At 51.2% G+C, this 20,695-nt stretch overlaps 1 protein-coding gene across 1 annotated transcript; it reads right to left on the minus strand.

The window, feature by feature from the left end:
* Positions 1–18,315: 18,315 nt before the first annotated feature.
* SPPL2C (signal peptide peptidase like 2C) lies at positions 18,316–20,391 on the minus strand. Its single transcript, XM_006734342.2, has one exon. It carries the CDS (start codon positions 20,389–20,391, stop codon positions 18,316–18,318), a length of 2,076 nt encoding a protein of 691 aa, XP_006734405.2.
* Between the last annotated feature and the right edge of the window lie 304 nt (positions 20,392–20,695).

The raw sequence follows: 20,695 nt of genomic DNA on the forward strand, positions 1-20,695 counted from the left end.
AATGGACGACGCCAAGAGTGAGCCCTAATGTAAACTGGGGCTTGGGTGGTAATGATGTATCAATGTAGGTTCATGGATTGTAACAAATGTACCACTCCGATGCTAATGTTGGTAGTGGGCAGGGCTATGTGTGGGGGCCGGGAGTAAATGGAAATTGTACTTTCTACTCAAGTTTTGCCGTGAACTTAAGACTACTCGAAAAAATAAAATCCATCATCTACAAAATTACATTTAAAAAATTGGGGAAATGCCAAAAAAAATTGGCGTTACATATCACCTAGGCAGTTTATTCTTTAAGGCATAATAAAGCATATATTCTTTAAAGATCAAATTCTAAGTAATGAAGTACACTCTTCAGTGATAAAGAGAATCCCCTGATGGAGTCAGTGCGTCAGCTAGGAGATTAGGCTGAGGGAACTGTTTCTACAATTTTTTGTTTCCTGTACAAGAGACTACCTATATTTTATCTATCTATCTATTATCTATCTATCTATCTATCATCTATCTATTTGATAGAGAGAGAGAACACAAGCAGGGGAAGGAGCAGAGGGAGAGGGAGAAGCAGGCTCCCTGCTGAGCGGGGAGCCCAATTGGGGCTCGATCCCAGGACCCTTGGATCATGACCTGAGCCAAAGGCAGATGCTTAACTGACTGAGCCACCCAGGTGCCCTGTATTTTAAAATAGTAAATAAAACCAATTAGTCCCGTGTCTAGCATTTCAAATAAATAATTGTCCTGGAAGCGTCCCTGGGAATTTATTTATCACCCTGTTCCAGAGAATTCTGAAGTACCAGGCTGCCCAGACTATTCTTGAAACACATTGCTGGGCAGAGCTTGTCACATTTCTGCCAGCAACTTGCAGGCTGTGATTTCCTGATGCTCCTCCGCATATGAATACTTTGCTGACAGCTGACGTAGTAGAGAAGCCCCCTGGGGCTCTGAGGCTCTTTGCTTTGCTCCAGTCAGGAATGATTCTGCTAGTTAAGTAGTCTGGTTTCCCTGGCATCGGAGAATGAACTGTAAGTCATCCTCTGACAGGCTGCCCTTCTGGAGCGACACAGGATGGTCTGTTCTAAACACTGCTTTAGTGTAATGTGGCCTCACATGAATTCTCAGATCATGAGTCTTAAATGCATAGTTAGCCCTAAATGCACTCATACCTTCTTCCTGTATTACAGGAAAAATCAAAATGAAGAGAATCAGAATATTCTGTTTGCTTATAGTGGTCATCGGCAGTTCCAAGAATTGAGAGGCTTGTATGTGTGGTTTTGAAATACAGACAATCCATCTTATTCATGATGCCACATTTGTCAATTTGCCTACTCTCTGAAATGGGTTTGCAACCCCCAAATCAATACGTGCGGCGCTTTTGCGGTCCTTCGCGGACATATGCAGAGCGGCAAAAAATGTGATTGGTCCAACTGGGCATGTTCCCAGCTGAGGTCAAACAAGGCAACGTTCTGCCTTCTTGTTTTAGCTCTCACACTGTAAACAAGTATCCTTTTCATAGTTTGTTTAATGCCATGCTTTTTGCATTTCTGTGATTCTTGTTGGTGACTTTGCTGTTGAAAATAGCCCCCAAACATAGTCCTGAAGTGCTGTCTAGTGTTTGTAAGCACAGGAAGGCTAGGATGAGCCTCATGGAGAAAATATGTACGTTAGGTAGGCATCATTCAGTATGAGGGGCAGTGCTGTTGGCCATGAGCTCAACATGAATGAGGCAACGATATGCATTAAATAAGGTGTTTTAAAACAGAAAGACACATAAAACAAGGGTACCTATTATCCAGTTGATGAGGAGGTTGTAGGAATCCTAGCCTGTATTTCCCCTAGGGGCGGTGGCTCAATATCCCCTAGTTCAGTGTGCATGACGACTATAGAACGTAGCTTCTGTGAATAACGGGACCGTGAATAACGGAACCAAAGTTTGGTAACAGGGGCCAAGGCCACTGTGGACATGGGGTGGCCATCCGGGGCCGGCCTGACCATCTCCTGTCTGAACATTTCTGTCCAATTACAATACACTCTCTGTGATTCAATGAATCACCCCACTTTCTCTCGTGTTTATGCCTTTTGTAAGCCTGGATCTTTCTCTCATCTCTGCCCAAATAATTCTTATTTGTCCTTCAAGACTTAGCTCCCCTGAGGCCTCCTTTTTAGGGCCAGGTGTTGCCCCAGTGTCCCACTTACCACACTGGGGTGTGCTTGCTCGTGTACATGCCTGTGCCAATCTGAGCGTGGAGCTCTGGGAGGCCAGGGCTGTATTCTAGTCACTTCTGTACCCTCAGCCCAAAACACAGTACTTGACACATAGCAGGTGTTTCAGAAACAGCTGGTGAGGGGCTGGAAGACAGAATGCATGAAAGAACAACTGGATGAAATATTTCCAAGAAACAGGTGCTGACTGTGGATATAGGATAACCTGGGAGCTCAGTCTATTAGCAATCAAGAAAAGTGTTAATGTTGTTGGGAAAACAAACAAACAAACAAACAAATACAAACCTAATCCAAAGAAAAGATATGTATACACTCTTTGTAGGGGATCTAGAGTGGAAAAGGTCATCTGGCCTGTCTCTTCCAGCTTTCAAAAAGTCCTGAATCATCGTTCAGACTGAACAGCCTTTTATTAAATACTGCTCACTCCCTTTCAAGTTTCATTGTCAAACTTTATTGGATTCTGAGATGGACTAGGAGGAAGTGCGGAGGGCGAGGAACAGGGAGCATCTCTCCCTTTCCTCCTCCCACCCTTGTCTTCATTACAGCTGAACGAGTCAAGAGGCCAATAAGGGCTCAGCAAATCCAATAAGCCTGTGATCATGATTTTTTTAAAAGCTTACAGGCAGATTCAAGCTGAATTGAAATTGTCCAATTTCTTTTGCCATGGGTAAGGATACAGCAGAGGCGTGTGCGCACACACACACACACACACACACCTCCCACTTTCAGGGGCATTGTTCTTTTCTCTGTGTGCAATGTTTACTATTTATCCTCTTAACTTCTCCTCCAAAAATCCTTTACCAGCCCCTGTCCATCTCTTCTATGCCTTAAGTCACAGGTGACTTTTGAGTGAGGAGGCACAGGGTCAGCCGGGGAAATGTCTTTTGGTGCATTCAGCACCTCCACTGCTGGTGCCTTTTCCCCATCTTCCTCCTTCTCCACTGGCTGCTGGCCTTCCACCCTCTGTGCTCCCCTCATCAACCCCCTCGGGTCATCTGGACAGTGCTGCTATGCAGCTGAAATCCTCACTCCCTTGTTTTCGGGAGAGGGTGAGGCTATGATTGGAATTATGTTAGAATGAAAAATTCCAGAACCTGAGCCCTAGACCCTTAGAAGTTCTGAACCCACTTTAGGAACTGTCTTGTTCGATCCTCTCATTTTACAGATCGGGATACTGAGGCCCCAAGAGGGAAATGATATAAAGGCAGAGCTGGATTTAAAGTCGGGTCTTATAAGTCCCAGCTCAGGATTCCCCTGCAGCACAACCGAAATGGGATTGTCTGTGAACTTGGACATTGTATGCGATCAGGGTTCTCTACTGGGGGAGATTCTGCCCTCAGGGACATGTGACGCTGTCACTGCTGGGGAGGGAGGGCTACTGGTATTGGGAGAGTCAAGGCCACTTGCAAATCAGTCATCCAATGAGGGATCTGGTCCCCACCCTGTGCAGGGCCCAGCTGCAGCCCATCTCAGGGTCGCCCGTGTGTGCCTTCTCCACTGGAGGTACGACCTCTCAGCTAAGCCAGTGTACAGGGCTGGAGGGCTGGAAATCAAGACAGGCTTTTTGTTTGGTAATAAGCTCCAAGCTCCCTCCTGATCCTCATGGGCCATATAACATGAGCAGAAAACAAACTTTTGTCAAGCCACTGATACTTGGGTATTGTTTGTTACTGCACCACAGTCTAGCCAATCCTGACTGTTGCAAGGCACATAAACAGAAATCAGCCTGTGTTCAAAGAAACCATCCAATTCAAACCAGCCAGTGGAGTCCATTCAATTGCAGACATAATCTGGGGTTAAAAAAAAAAAAAAAAGCTCGTGAAGTTAATTAACAAACATTTTATTGAGTTAAAAACACCAGCAAGCTAAAACAAAACAAAACAAAAACAACTTGTTTGTGTTACGTTTCAGTTGTTTACAAATTCTGGAGGGTTAAACAGAGTGTGAACACAGTGAGTGCCCTTTTTGTGCTGTGTGATGTGGGGGATTGACTCTCACAAAGTCATAGAGGGGCTTTTGTCTGCAACAATAGCATCTCAGGGCCCATGTGCTTTGCTTGTTCATCCACAATAATTGCTTTCTTTTGCAAGTTGGGCCACTAACTTTCCGTTTGGGATATGGAATTGAAATTATGAACAGACTAAAGAAGAAAGATTGTACTACATATTATTAAGTACAGGGGAGTATGCCTCTTTAAGGAAGACAGATGGGAAGACCCAAACTAGATCAACCAGAGAGACCAATGATCGAAGCAACTCTTTTATGAAGAATGCTTCTGTCCTCATTCCCTCCGCGTCCTGAAGTGTTTGCTTCCAGGTCCCTGAACGCCTGAGCGGGAGGCCAAAGGTAGAAGAGTGTAAAGGTAAGATTCACTGCCCACTGCAGATCAAAGGCATGTAAAGATAAAACATTGTGTCGATGAATATACAAAAGAGAAAGTTTAGGTCCAATATTCATCTAGTTAAAAAAAATCGATGGCTTAAACTTTAAACCTAAACAAAAAAGGGGGGAGGCATACCTGTCCAGGGTAATTTTCATTACCACAATTGTCTTCTGAAATAATGCACAGACATCAGGTAGAAACCCTGAGTGTTGATTCAGGGCTTTTTTTTTTTTTCAGGATTTTTAGGATTCCTGGTTCCCAGTGCTCCTAACTAGCTGCTATCACTGGGCAAAATGCTCAACTTCTCTGCACTTGTTTCCTCGTTTGTAAAATGAAGGGGTTGGAGTAGAAGACCTCCAGGGGTCTTTTAGCTCTAAACAAATCTAATTCCTTGAAAAGCAGCATCCTGGCAAGGAGCATGGGCCCATCCTTTGTATACAAATGATGCATCTTCTGAGACAATTGACCTTCCAAATCTGACATTTTAAAATCTAAAATAATTTTCTTCCAGCTAGGCTGGATGTTGAGAACAATCAGGTTTGGCAGCATCCAGGATGCATTAGAAGCGAAAGCCTTGAGCTGAGGGCTGATGGAGTCAGGAGTGTAGCCGGGGCACAGGCTGGGGATAGCAGCAACTGGTCAAGGAGATCAAGCACGAACAACTGGCGGTCCCGCCAGGTCCTCCCAAGATCTTCCTGCCTGCTGAGGAACCAGTCTTTATAGACAGGAAGGTCAGGCCATGTGCTGGAAGGTCAGGCCACCCCCCTGTTTTGTCTGCCTAGGACTCTTTCCCCTTCCTTAATAGATGGATGTCCTTTCCTTTAGGAGAACTATCCCTTTTGTCCATTTGGACCCTGTGGTTCTGATGGGGCCCCCTATTACGGTGTCCATCTCTCTGGTCGTGCAAGTGGGCACGTGATCCAAGCTGGGCTGACCCCTGGACTCTTTCTAGTTAGAACTGGGGGAAGAGCCTCCCTTCCTCTCCACCCCTTTCAGAGTTCTAGCCCCATGGACAAAGTGCCTCTGAGAGAAGCAGGAAGAAGAGGGGGAAAGGCATGATGGGGTCTAGGTCCCTGCCTGGACCTTTCCCTGCCCTCCCCGCAGCTGAACCTGCAACCTCCACCCAAGGGAGTTGCAGGTAACCATTTGCAACTCATGAGCTTGTGGAAGAGAAGAAAGAGGGAGGGAGTCCTGGCAGCTTTTCTGCGTGCTCAGCCTGAGGAGGCCAGCCTTGGAAATTGCGTGGAGCCAAAGCAACGGAGGGCGTGTCCAGCCCAGTGACCACTTGGGAAGAGCAGGCAGGCCCAGCAACAAAATCCCACTGGGAAGAGGATTTATGGAGGGCAGGCAGGTCTCAGTAAGTGAGGAAAGAAAGAGAAGGGGAGGAGGGGGGAGACACGGCCAAAATTCCAAAATCAGAGGAAGTTTGGGGGAAAGAAGATGGGTGGAAAACAGTGGTCAGGGAAAGAGGGAGAAAGGCAAAAAGAGAAAAAGGGAGGACGTACCCTTGTGTTGGAGACATTTTTGAGAATCGGAACTGAAAAGAGGTCAAAACAGGACACCTTATGTCTTAAGTGAATTTAGGAGGGACACTACTACCCAGGACACTGTACTACAGAGTCTAAACATACTTTAACAGGGAACTCACATGAAATAGATTCACTCTGACACTTCCCTCCTCTTCCAGTTCTGTTTATCTTGAGATGACCTCTAATTGCTTCACAGCAGGTTCTACCTTATGTCCTATGTTCTGCCCACCTTCGGGTCAGACTGAGCTTGGGCTTTGATGAGGTGTGGAGGCCAGCCTCACATCACCTCTCCCGCTCGCCTCCCCTCGTACCCACCCCTCCCCCAGCATTAAGTCCCTCCGACTTCCCACTCACCTGAGGCTGAGGTCCGCACTCCTTCCCCTGGTCTCCCAGGCGCCTCTGATCTGGCCCTGCCTTTCTCTCCTCCCCCACTGTTACCTTGGGGGGTGAGGGAGGCCTCCCCAAGGAGGTGACCATTACGTTAAGCTCTAAATGACAAGAAAGAGCCAGCTACATGAAGACATGGGACTGGCAGAGCACACCAGCTGGGGGGCTCCCCAAGTGCAAAGGCCTTTGTACGGGCTAGAAAGTGTGAGGACTAGAGAGAAGGGGGGTGGGGGCAGGGTGGGGAGGGGACAGTGTCCCCACAGCCTCAGCTTCCAGTTAAAGACTTGCGGACTTGGAAGCAGCCACAGAGGAGCCCTGACCCAACTCCTTTATTAAATCAAAGCAATTATTCGATTTAATTTTTAAAAATCAAGATAAAATTGATGTATGACATTGCATTACTAACTCCTTTATTCTAAAAATGAGGAAAATACAGGTCAGAGAAGGTTAGCTCCTATTTAAAAAATTACCATAAAAAAAAGTCACAAGTAATACACGAAAACCTTATTGTTAAAAATGCAAAGAATACAGAAAAAGCGAAAGTTCCCTTTGGCACCACCCTACCCACTCTGCCTGCCCCAATCCAGGTCCCACTGCCCTCTCCAGTCAGGAGGGTATCTTTGTCAACTTTTGGAGTGGTGTATACATTTGTATACATACATTTAGGAATGAATGGCTTTTTTTGTACTTTTCCTTTTCATCAATGAGATTACACTTTTGTTTTGTTTTGGAAGCCTTTTCATTTTTGTTCATTGGATGTATGACACCCTTTTTACCCGATGTATAGTATTTCACAGCTAGGTGCACTGTATCATTTAACCTTCCCTGTATGGGTGCCTTTCCTCCATTTGGGCATTTAGGTGGCTCCTGGTTATTACAAATAGGACTATGGCAAACACCCTTGGACATGCCTCTTTGAATCCAAGTAGGAAGATTTGGGTAGGGTAAATGCCAGCTGTGGATTTTCCGGGGCCCAGGGGCATGCACAATGACATTGTAATCCATACTGCCAGAGCGCTCTCCAAAAAGGTGGCACCAAATCACACCCCCACCAAAGGTGCATGACCCAGCCTGCTTCTCAGCACTACCCTCTGGCGATGGATCTGTCTAATCTTTGTCATTCTTGTCACTCTGTTGGGTCGACAGTGACATCTTTATTGTTTTCTGTCATGGTTATTCTAGTAGTTCTTGTTTACCTTTCTATATTGCAAAAAGTTTAAGCTTACAGAAGAGTTGTGACAATATGGGGTTCTCAGAGAGCCTTTGTCCAGCTTCTAACGTTAGCATCCTACATAACCATAATACAGTGATCAAAACGAAGACATTAACATTGGTAGAGTTCTATTAACGAAACTTCAGACTTTACTCAGATGTCACTGATTTTCCCACTCGTGCTCTGGTCATTTTCAGTTTTGCTTCTCTAATTACTAGAGAGATTGAACATCTTCTCATATGTATTTTGGCCATCTGTGTTTGTTCTGTAAAAATGCCTGTTCAAATTCTTTTTTTTTCTTTTTTTTTTTAAAGATTTTATTTATTTATTTGACAGAGAGAGAGACAGTGAGAGAGGGAACATAAGCAGAGGGAGTGGGAGAAGGAGAAGCAGGCTCCCTGCTGAGCAGGGAGCCTGATGCAGGGCTCAATCCCAGGACCCCGGGATCATGACCTGAGCTGAAGGCAGACGCTTAACGACAGAGCCACACAGGTGCCCCAAAAATGCCTGTTCAAATTCTTTGCCCATTTTTACCCTCTTGGATTGTTTGTCTTTTTCTAATGATGTGTCGAGGTTCTGTATTCTTCCAAGCTCACGTAGCTAATTAGTGGCCAAGCTGGGAAGAGAACCCAAGTCTGACCTGATTCCCTATTTCCACAATGAATGCTCTGTCCTCAGTTCTCCCGACTCTCCCTTCTTTACTTCCTTGGTCCAGGCTTAGTGGTCCCCAGCTGGGAGATCATGTTCTTATCAGCATTCCTCAGAGAAGCACAGTGGGGCCAGGCTAGCTCATTCATTCCACTCATCATTATTGGGCTAATGACATTAGCAGCCATCTGGGATGGGCCTTTTCTGGATGCCAGCTCACTTTCTGGAAAGTCTTTTTTTCCTTGGCCCTGAGACAGACTACACAGAACGCTGGCTATGAATGCACCATTTGGCCAATTGTCCCCCCCTTAATTGCCACCCTGGCAACCATAAAATGTCCTGTACCGACAGAACGGAAGCTGCGGGAGGGAGTGCTGGGGGCCCTGCAATTTCCAGAACGCCACCCAGGATGTTCCATCTTCCTCTCAGGGTACTCTCTCATCCTCCAGTGGGAGCTCCAGAAATTGGCAGAAGATGGCGCCTGGGATGGGCACTGCCAGAGGCAGGGTGCAAAGGCAGCCTCCCTCTTGACTATTCTGGTCCCACCCAACCATTGGTGCCTTGAGAAGAGAGGCTATGCCTTGTTTTTTTAAATATTCTTTTCCCTCTGGTTTGAATATGGGGTTAACCAGAAATCTTGTCATTTGTAGTTACTCTAGATAAAGATGGAGATGGGACAGGACACCATTTGTCCCTGGTCTGGTCCCAAACATTTGGCAGGGCGGGTGGTGTAGTGTTTTGAATGGTGGCCCCCCAAAATATATGTCTACCTGGAACCTGTGAATGTGACCTTGTTTGGAAAAGGGATCTTTGTGGAGGTAATTAGTTAAGAACCTCAAGTTAAAATCATCCTGGGCGATCCAGGTGGTCCCTAAGTCTAATGACCAGTTTACTTGTAAGAGGAAGGCAGAGTGAGCTATGAGGCACGCAGAGAAGAGGAGAAAGCCACATGAGGATGGAGGCAGAGACTGGAATTAGGTGACCACAACCCCAAGGAATGCCTGGAGTCACCAGAAGCTGGAAGAGGGAAGGAAGGATTCTCCCTAGAGCCTTCAGAGGGAGCCTTTGTCCAGCTTTTAAGTGTCTAAGCTTCTAATAAGGCCATACTGATACCTGAATTCCAGACCTCTGGCCTCCAGACTGTGAGATAATAAACTTCCATTGTTTTAAGCTGCCCAGTTTGTGCTGTTTGTTACAGCAACCACAGGACATTAACACAGGTGGGTACCGAGCAGGGTACTAAAACCTGTGATCCTTGACGGGACAACAGAAATCATTGGCCCTGTTGCTGCCTGAATAAGAAAATGAGGGCTGCAGAGAGAGGTGACATGCCTCTGGCCAGCATAAACAGAGCCAACGTGTTACATTTTATAGAGCAGCAGTGTGGCCATTTCCACAGGTGACAGGTAGAGAGCAAGACACGGGCTCTTCATCATGGAAAGAAGATGGGCATTTTCTCTGTGGAAAATGGAGGGCAGGGGGTGGAACTTGCTTAGAGCACCTGGGTAAAGCACCCAACTCCTTCCCAGACCCCCTCCAGGCCCTGGGGAAAGAACTCAGAGTTTACTTTTCTGACGGGCTCCCTGGTGATGGATCAGAGTCATTCAGAGAACTGCTCTTCCATGGCAGGGCTCCTGAAACTTTCATGAACACACGAACAACCTAGGGGGCTTGTTAAAATTCAGATTCTGACAACCCTTTGTACTATTTGACCCCGCGCTCCCTGCCCTTCATCTCTAGCCACAGCTGATTAAACCAAGGGTAGACACCCGAGTCAAGGGCCCACGGGCTCACCGAGAGCCAAGGGTAGGACCCTGACCAAATAGAGTAAATCTAATAGAGTAATTCTCTCTCTCTTGAGACTCTGAATGGTGTCTGAATAAAGACTGTTGCCCATTGGTGGTGATCCCTGGGCCAAGAGACCATGATACGGAGTTGGGGTCAGTGCCAAGATGGGCCAAGAGCAAAATGAATGTGCAGAGGCAGTTGGCTCAGGGAGGGGAGGAGGAAGTGAATGCCAAGAGACCATGCAGCCCCAAGAGGCAGAGAGGGCAGCTTTGCTTTCTGACAGCTTTCTAACTTATAATTCCCGGGAGCCCCAATGGGGCTCTTGGCCCTTGTGTTCTGAGAAATCTCATATCCTTCCAATAAGCTCTTCTTTTTGCTTGAGATACTTTGAGTGGGTTCTTATTCCTTGAAGCCAAAAGGCTTCTAATTAATCAGAATGTTATCTGTACCCTCTTCCACCTGCTTTTGACAGTGAAAACTCTCTGAGTCAGGAACTACATCCTGTGACTGCTCATCTCCAGGACCTTGGACAGGGCCCTGCACAGGGATGCCCAGGAGCGTGGACTGGATCTCAGTGGATGCCATGTACAGAAGAATCAGGAGAAGGTGGAGGGAGCATATTCCAAGTGAGTGGAGCTGTGGAGCAGAGGCATGGAGTGAGGATAAGCATGTACAGGGAACCACACACACAGAGTGGCTGGGGGCTGGTAGGCGGCCAAGTTGGCTGGCAGAGAAAGCTGGCTGTGGATGGTTTTCAACACCCAGCTGAAGAGTTGGGGCCGGTTTGACAGGCAGTAGGGAGGCATCTGAGGTCTTTCAGCTGGAGGGACATGACCAAGAACAATTGTGCTCTTTTCTGTAACAAAGATCCTAATGGTCCACGTGAGACACAACATCTTCAAATTAAGTCTATAAAAGTAGGAATGAGAAAAATGGATCCCAGAGATTTTCCCAGTGCAGAATCAATTGGAAGTGGTAACTGGTGGACTTTGTGCTAAGCCCTGGAATGGAGAGTATTCCGTCAATAAACTGGAATAGGGAAATAAAGATCTAACCTCACAATTAATCAGAAATAGGCAAATTTAAAGAAATGCTGTTTATCATGATGTCAAATTAGCAAAGATGTGGTAAAATGGTCACTTCCATAGTTTGCGGCATGCACAGAAGATGAATTGTCACAAACATGATTTGGAAAGTAATTCAGCAAAATGAATTACAATCTTCAAAGATTTTCGTATCCCTTGTTTCCCAGGAGTAAAATGACTAGATCTGCCTTATAGACATCTTCTAAAATAGATAAAGTAATTTACAGCCAAATACATTCTTCATGGTGCTGTAAGAAACAGACCAAACATCTGTAAAAGAATGTAAAATCTATATAGTTTTATCTGCTCTAGAATATTACATAGCCCACTCCAAGAATAGGTTCAAAGGTTATATAGAACATTTATAGCAAAATACCAATATGTAAATGAAACACACACAAACCTATGAAAGGAAAAGAAAATGACTGGACGGAAATATACCAAATTGTGTGTTTCCCCCTACTTTTTTGTCCTTCCTACTTTTTTCTCCAAAGTAAAATAATATAACGGTAAAAACAAGTCCCTGGAGCCTGAAGTGAGAATACACTCACTGCCATTGTAACCGACACCCCGATTCCTGCCTCTCCTTCCCTGACTCCCCTGTGCCTGGCTGTCCCTTTCGGAAAGAAAATACACAGACTAGGGTTTTGCTGTTTTGCTCGTCCTTTGTCTCATCTGTTCTGCAAAATGTGTCATTCTCAAGCCCAGTGCTGGGAGCATAAGAGCTGTGATATGGGTGTTTGTTGACCTGGAATTGAATTCCCCATGCCTGCTATAACAAATTAACCACAAAGTTGGTGGCTTAAACACCAGATATTTATTCTATCACAGTTCTGAAGCCAGTCATCACCCAGCGGAAGTCAAGGGGTCAACAGGCCAGCGCTCCTTCTGGAGGCTCCAGAGGGGAATTCGTTCTGTGCTTCTTTCCAGCTGCTGGTGGCTGTTGGTGTTCCTTGGCTTGTGGCTACATCGTTGCGTCCTCTGCCTCTACCATCCCACTGCCTGATCCACTTCTGCTTGCGTAACGCTTCTCTGCTTCCCTCTTATAAGGACTCCTGTGATTACATTTAGGGCCTGCTCGTATAATACAGGATAATCTTCCCATCTTTGGATCTGTAGCTTAATCACATTTGCCGAGTCCTTTCTTTCCCCTTCGTATAGAAGAACATTCACAGGTTCCAGGGATTAGAATATGGGTATCTAATTGACCACAGTCAGTTTTAAGGATTAAGCAAGGCAGGTGGAGATCAGCCCCGCCCTTGGCTTAGACTCTCATGTAAATGGATGGATGGCCTGGAGGACACCCTGAGCTGGGCAAGGATTCTCAGGAGGGCTGCCCCTCCTGCCCCAGTTCATTTCCCTGCCTGGGTCAGAACTGCAGGCACCAGTGAGGCTTTGCCCTGGCTGGGTTACGGGGAGGGGGGGGGCAAATAAATCCCTCTGGGATTTTGCCTAGAGGAGTTCTTTTCTCTCTGGACCCAGGCGCCTCCTGCTTTAAGAAGACCAAGTATGTGGGGGAAGTGGACCTCAGGAAGCAATCTCTAAAAGGCAAGCATTCCAGAAAGGGTCTCCTGTTTATGAAGGATTCTTGGGTTAGTTTCCAGATTCCTAGTTGTCTTGGCTTTGTAACTGGCTTGCTGTGTGACCTCGGGCAGGCTGCTTTCCCTCTTAGTCTTCAGTTCTGGAGAGTTCTGGAAGGTGTCTGGAGGCAACACTCTCACTCATATCCCACACTCCGCTCTCTCCACCCGTCTTCTCTAGCATTCAAGTCCTTAAGAAGCTGGGGGAAGCTAAGAAAGGCATTTCTCAGAACAACGCCTCAGTGTTCTAGCAGCACAAGGGTCTCCCAGCAGCAACCTTAGTTTCCCTTTCCAGCCTCGCTTCCTGGGGTCTCTCTGAGACCGTGTCCACGATCCCGGGGGGCTCAGGAGGGAGGTTTGAGACCTGGACTCAGACTTCCATGCCTTGTGGAGCGCTCTAGAGGAGAGTCCTAGAGGCCAAAGGGTAAGTCCTGGGGAATGTGACTCCTAAAGGTAAAACCAAGCATTTGGAAAGTGAACCAGTGGTGGGCAGGAATTTGTTCCCAAACATAATGAATAATCACTGAGGTGTCTGTGGGAGGGGTGTCTGTGGGCCTCCAAGAGCAAGGACTAGGGTGGGAGACCTCCCAGCGATGGTCCAAGTGCTGGCGGCCACAAACACTTCTTCATGGTGGCCTGATTCTATGAAATGGGATAAGCGTCAGAGCAGGAACCATCTTCAAACATTAAGGACATTCAGTGACGCTGTGTCGGGACTATTTCATTTCATAAAATATCAAAATACTCTCAGAACCTCCACCTTCTCACCACAAACTTCTAAAGGGTTAACCCTGAGCCAGCTGGGGCTTCAGAACTCTGCTGATGAGTAGGTTATTATATATTTTTTGAATATTATCCCTAATTGTGATGATTCCAACGTTCCCTAATGGAATGCCCCTCCCTGGCCCTTAAGGTGTGAGCCCACCTGCTCTTCTCTTACTGACCAGCAGGTGGCAGCACAAAAGCGCTCAAAATTCAGGGTTGCAGGGAAAAAGGCACAGGACCTTTCCTGTGTCCATCCAACTGCAGAGGAACCCCTCTTCCTGGCTCGCTGGTGATGTCCCTGTTCGCCCACTCATCCACCACATCCCACTGGGCATGGATGGGGGGGACCACAGGAAGAGGATGAGCCCACCTCTGGGAGCTCAATCCTGAGGAACTGTAAGCTGATTTGGGACAGATGGCATTTGGGCGTATGCCAAGTGCTGTCCAGGAAGCTCTCGCTCTAAACCCTGGGTGTCATGTGATGAGATAACGTATATATGTAGCCTGTTGCTTGTGCTTGCCCAGTGTTAGCTGTTGATACACATACCTCACCTCATTTAATCCTGACAACAAACCTACAAGGTAAGTCTTAGCAGATCATTTTACAGACGAGGATATGGAGGCACAGAGGGATAGTCTTGGTTGCTTGGTGTCACAGGGCAAGTGAATAGCAATGCTGAGCTCTGAGGTCTCAGGGTCCAGCTGCGTCCCCCTGCACTAGCTGAAGAGATGCTTAACACTGAATCACGAACCTTCCTTATCAAGCAACACACACAACTACTCCTCAGTAAGAATGGAGGGCTGTACCTGCTGGGGGGGTACAGGGTAAAGGACTGAGTAGACCCAGAGCTTTCCTGGAAGAGGCCTGCTTTGCAGACCAGGATGTGTGGAGGGGAGGGGGTTGAGGCATGGAGCTCGTCCCAACTGTTGCGCTGGGAGGCGGAAGACCAGAGTTGTGTTCTATTTCTGCTATCCCATTGCTGTGTGACCTTCTGTAGGTCCTGATCCTCTTTGGGCTTTCCTTTCCTCAGCTGTGTATTACAGCATCTCATGGGTCCTTGCTGGTTCTCACTCTCCAGGGAATCCAGAAGCTCCAGCATCAAACTCTTTATTAACTCAAAAAAACCCACAGCTGCAACTATTCACCTTAAGGGGTTCTTGCTGGGATTAAATGAGGCTACACAGAGAAATGCTGGGTAGCCCGAGCAAAGCACAGCCCCAGAGCCAGGGCTTGGCCACCTGGAGCCCTGCATGTGGCCTCAGGAAGCTTGTTTCTGCCCTGGCCCCGTCTTAGGCTTCACCTGTCACTGGTCAAGCTCCCCGGGAAGCAGATGCTAAGATGGAGTCAGGAATGCAAAGGCAGTGGAGGAAGCAGGTGGCGGGGTGGGGGGGGGCCCTCAGGCTGGGATGCAGGCCTGCCACCTTCTGGGCTAGTGCAGCGGGGCTCAGGGGCAAAGACTGCTGGGATTTGAGGATCCCCGTGTTGGGTGGAGATGCTCGGGCCCTGGCTCCGTCATCTTGCTCCGTCATTAGCTGGCCCTCCATGTCCCCCACCTTCCTGAAAAGCGACCTGGGCTGGTTAGCTGAGGGGACCCCAGAGAGGGCTGTGGACCAAATGCCCTCCTCGAAGGGAGGTCTGAGCATTGCATCTCAGTGTCTGCCCCATTGGAAAGGGCCGCCCTGTCCTGTGGGGTGGGAGGTCCAGGCATCAGCACCCCCACGCCCTCGGGCCCAGGGCAGGCCTGGTGGGACAGAGCTGAGTCTGAAGGGAACAGCAGCAACAAGTCAAAGCCCAGGTGTACATGCGTGTGCATGTGTGCACGCATGGAAGGTGTGCACAGGGATGTGCCAGTGGCCAGTACAGGGACATGTGCTCGGGCATGAGTCTGCACACACGTGTGTGCAGAGCATGGGGGTACACGCTCGTGTGTATGAACGTGTACCCGAGGGCCCTGTCTGGATGTGTGCACACGCCCACACGCATGTTCATACATGTACGCACACGTGCAGTATCCTGTGTCCCTCTGGCATGCAGGCGGAGGCTGCCGGCTCTGGGCACGTCTGACAGGTGGCAGCTCGGTCCAGGACCTGGGTTCAACCCAGTCCCTGGGAAAAGAGCTGGCAAAGTGAGGTAGAACCCACAGATGAAAAGGGACACTGGCTCTGGGGTCAGGGCAGGAGTGGTGGTGGGGGGGACCCTGGGCCGCCAGAGAACAACAGCAGAAGCCCTGCGAGGTTCCTGGAGCCCAGGCTCAGCCCCTTACCGTTTGGTAGGGGTAAGGTAGAGAGTATTATTCTCCCCATTTTACAGAGAGCATGCTCTCTGAATGTTTGCCTCTGCTGGGTGGAGCGGGGAGGACAGAGTCGGACTCACCCTTCCCTGGTTGGGGGGGAGGGGCTTCTCTCTCCTTGAGAGTCCTCTGCTGCAAGGCAGGCATAGTTCCTGCCCCAGGGAGCCACTCTGACTACAAATTCCCAGGAGATAGGATGTCCTTTGTCCCCCAGTCGGGGTGAGGGGGCCGAGAATACTCCCCGCACAGGCCTGGTGGAGGGGCGGAGCCCACCCCTGGCAGGCCCAGTGACGCAGGTCAGCGGTGGGGAGGCCGCCCGGGCTGGGGGTGAGCCAGGACCTGCGGAGGCCCCTCTGTCCAGGCCAGATGGCTGCCGGCTCCGGTGGGAGGGGCTGCCAACCCCGCTGGTCAGTGTCCTGGCCCGGGTTCCACACGCTGCCCTTGCCCAGTCCAGGCCTTCAGGTTTGCGGAGGGGGCTTTCTTCGAGATGCGCATTACCAGCCCCCCTGCACTGGCCCCCTTACTCCCCACGCCCAGGGCCCAGCCAGCCCTTCAGGGTCCCATCTCTGCACTGACCAAGGCCCTGTGGGAACCCGGGAAGGTGGCCCGGGCAGTGAGACCTTCTTCATGGCATCTCCTTTTCCTCCAGAGTTCAAGCTGGATCAACTCCTCATTCATTCATTCCTCCAACAAAACATAAGTCAAGCGCCTACTGCACCCCAGCCCTGTTCTGGGCTCTGGAACCATACAGATGCATAAGACAGGGCGGCCCCTGCTCTCATGGAGCTGACACTGGCCTGGGGGAGGTGAGAAAGCCAGCGAGCAGGGGTACGGCAGTGTGACCGAGGCTGGGGTCTACTTTAGAAAGGGTCATCAAGGAAGGCCTCCCTGAAGAGGAGGCATGTGAGCTGGAGCTGGAAGGAGAAGGAGCCAGCCAGGCCCAATGCTGGGGGTGGGAGGAGAAGAAAGTTCCAGGCAGAGGAATCCTGTGGGGGGAGGGTGGGTGTGGGGGGGCCTGGTGTGCACTCCCTGACTAGAAGAGGTAGGAGCAGGGATGCTGGGCGTGGAGCGGTTGGTGGGGGGTGGGGGGCCAAGACTCAGAGGCCTGGTGGGAGTTGGATTTAGGGGAGTGATCGAAACAAAATTAACATTCATAAAGCATGGCGTCAATCAGCCGACTCATTCCAACCTCTCCCAAACCCTATGATAAATGGGGTTTTTATTATTATTCCTTTTTACAGATGAGTGAACCATGGCCCTGAGAGGTTAAGTCACTTGCTCAGTGACACACTGTAGGTCAGTGAACTGGAATTTCCGGTGGGCAGCTGGCTCAAGGACCCTAACCATTGTACCACACTGCCTCTCACCTCCAGCAAAGCTTCCTCCAGGCGGCCTTCCCTGACCCCAGAGTTCATTTCCTTTGTTAAGCAACATAGGACCACACCATCCAACCTAAAAAACCATGGGGTCCTCAAGAGGTCATCTTGTCCGTGCCCCTGCCTCCAATAGACACGGTATTATAAGTCCCATTTTGAAGATGAGACTAGGGTTCATGTCCAGAATCAGTGAAGAGAGTGTGGGGACTAGAGCCTGACCTTCTAAATTCCACTCAGGTTCCGATCTCTCCCTCCCTGCTTTGAGATGATTCTCGGGTTGTTTCTGGTCTGTTCTCAGCTCCGCATGCTTCCCCAGCTAGACAGCAACCTCCTTCTGTGCTCCCCACAGGGTGGTGCACACAGCAGGTGCATACTCAATGTCTGTGGATGCAACGGGTGGATGAGTACAGGAACACGCTGGGTGTGTGCTGCGCTATCCAGAAAGCCTCGAGCAGGGATGTTTGGGGAGAAAGGGTGGATGTGAGCCGGCACTGGAAGGGTGTCTAAGAGTGTTTTAGTGAACCTGGATTAGGGTATTTCTGTCTGGGACGAGAAGGACATCCCAGCCAGAGGGAATAGCATGTGCAAAGAGAGAGAGGGGAGGGGGAGGACGTGGTGTGATCAAGGAACAGTAATGGTTCTGCTGGACCTGAGCATGAGGTGGGGCTGGGACCCCAGGGATGGGGCCTGTCAGTCAGGCCGAGGAGTTGGGGCCCTGGCGTGGGGGTGGGCAGGTGGGGAGAGGGCAAGTGGCTGTCTAGTAAACCCTGGGAGCAATTCCTGACCTTGCTGAGTAACTTCGTGCAAGTCACGTGCCCTCTCTGGGCCTGTTAACCACTCTGCACAACCGGGGGCTGGCACTGAGCCTCAGAACCTTCTGGGCCCCGCATGGAGTTATTCTGTGGTCGCTGCTTTCTTCCAGTCACAACAGACAATGGAGCTCTGTGGGGTAGATATGGAATATCTTTAATGCCCCCATTTCTTTCTGACCACGTGCAGCTGCGCTGACGTACCCTGCCAGCCCTCCAGAGGCACGCGTCTCAGGGTTCCCGTTCACAAGGGAGCCTGGGTCGACATGCCCTTCTTTACCTTCAAGCCCTTCCTCTTGTGGAGCCCCGTCCAGGGCAGGCCAGCGCCGTGGGCCTGGGGCTGGGCCTGGGGCTGGGCCTGGGCGTGGCCCAGCTCCGAGGGCGGTGGCATCAGCGACCTCATCGGTCTCAGCATGGCGGTCGGCATCTGTGGCGTCGGCTCCTCCGAGGCCCCAGAGGAGGCAGGAGACAGTTCATCAGGGTCCAGGTTGGCATCGCTCCAGCCCTCGGAGCTGTCCCTGTGGCCATCCGGACCAGCGGCTTCATCCTCAGATACGGTGGCAGTCTCGGCCATGTCCTCCTCCAGGTTGCTGTCCAAGTCCCCTGCTGGGTGGCTGGTGGCGCCCTCAAACTTGCTGACCGGGTGGACGTCTGCTGTATCCTCCTGCTGCTTCTCCGAGCCAAGTGAAGGTGCGCCACGGAGCCCCGCCACGGGCTGGGCAGGTGTCTTGGCTCTGCCCTGGCCGGTCCAGAAGAGGGTGAGCTCTTGGCGGCAGGCAGCCACGGCCAGGCTGGTGAGCAGGGTGCTGGACACCAGGTACAGCAGGGCGGGCTGGCCCATCTGCATGAGGACCATGGCGACAAAGGTGACCAGCAGGCCCACGGCGTAGGCCGCGGTGCAGGCCACGAAGTAGACCTGGCGTGAGCGGATTTGCACATCAAAGCGGTGACAGTAGGCCACCAGGAAGCCAGGGACCACGATGTCGCCGAAGCCCAGGATGGAAAAGGGCTGGTCGCACAACGTCAAGGCCGAGAAGCTCAGCCGAGGCACTTTGAGCACCATGGGTAGCCTCTCGTGGCTCAAGGAATCCGTGGGGCCCGAGGCCACTTCCACCATGATGCTCTCCCCGGTCCTGGTGAGGAGCAGCGTGACAAAGACAAAGAAGACATCGAAGGCCAGCAGGGCCAGCAGGAAAGAGGCACAGTTCTTGAGTGTGGGCAGCCGTACCCGCCGCAGGACGAAAAGGCAGTAGGCCACACCGAGCGTGTCCTGCAGGAGCCAGGCCCAGCGGTCCTCATTGCGGTGGGCAACCCAGAGGGCGGTCACCGCGGCGCACAGGCCGGCCAGCAGCAGCAGGGGCAGCTGCAGATGGGCCCGCTGGCTGGCCACGGGCCGCTGGGATTGCTGCAGGGGAAGGTGTCGCACCAGCTGGGCCAGGCAGGTGTAGAGGCCGGTGCCCGCGCCCAGGCCGAAGATGGCGATCATGACATAGACGAAGCGGTCGTAGAAGAAGTAGAGCAACAGCATGATGGAGCAGGACACGGTGGCCACGGCCCCCGTCATGGCCGGCGTGAAGTCCACTGGCACGTCCTCGTCTTCCCCCTCCTGCCCCCCCGCGGCCGCCCCCGCCGCCGCTCCCTGCTGACCGTGCCCGCCGGGCCCCCCTCCTGCTCGGGCCTGGCGCCGCTGCAGCTGGTCCGCCTCAGTCAGGCCCGCCCAGTAGCCGCCGGCAGCCACGGTGCCCACAGCCAGGATGAAGATGACCACCACGTTGTAGTCGAGGATGGGCTCGGGGGGCGCGTACAGGGCCACGCGGACCACGGCGCTGCCGTGGGTGTGGCTGAGCATGTCAAGCATGTCGGCGTGGCGGAGCACGGCCACGGGGATGATGAGGCCCCGCAGGGGCTGGTGGGGGTCCTGGGATGCCGGGGTTGTATCTGCACACTGTTGGCTGCTGACCCGGCTCACGATGAGCAGCCCGTGGGCGCCTTGGCCCTGAGCCAGCCAGCCCTTAGCATAGGAGCTGCAGTTGCCCCTCAGAACCATGGCGGTGGTGTGGCGGAGGGGCCGCTGGCGGGGGGAGCCGGGCTGGGCCCGGTGGGAGGAGTCCCGGCCCGGGCACCAGGGTCCCATGGTGCCATCGTGCAGGGGCAGGAGTGGGGCGTGGTGCAGGTCCCGCGGGAGGGTGACATAGTCGGAGCTGAACAGGACGCAGTAGTCCTTGCTCCAATTCTCTGACACCACGTGGACCACGCCGTACTCCGCCCGGGCCGTGGCGCTGGCGAGGAGGAGGAGGAGGAAGCAGCCCAGGAACGCCATCCTCCTCAGCCGCCTGCCGCTGCGTCCCAACGTGGTAGCTGCACCCAGGGGCTGGGTGTGGCTCCTCTGTCACAGAGCAGCCTGGCCTCCTGTCTGGGAAACTGGAGCCACACCTACCGAGTCACAAAGCGGCACAGCCAGGGCCCAGGGGCACTGCTTGGGAGCACAGGGTCCTTCCTCGGTGCCCGTCCCCCAGCCCTGCCTCTGGTAGAGAGGTCCCTTGGGTCCCCCCTCTCTGCTCAGCTCCTGGTGGGCCTGGATCAGGTACTTTGAAATAAGACGTGAGAGGATGGGGTTGAGGATC

Source organism: Leptonychotes weddellii, chromosome 15, assembly GCF_054177405.1.
Source record: "Leptonychotes weddellii isolate Sample4059 chromosome 15, ASM5417740v2, whole genome shotgun sequence".
NCBI lineage: Eukaryota > Metazoa > Chordata > Mammalia > Carnivora > Phocidae > Leptonychotes > Leptonychotes weddellii.

Bases quoted from the DNA above. Each gene is read 5' to 3' on its own strand.
- SPPL2C (XM_006734342.2), bottom strand. From the start codon at position 20,391: ATGGCGTTCCTGGGCTGCTTCCTCCTCCTCCTCCTCGCCAGCGCCACG.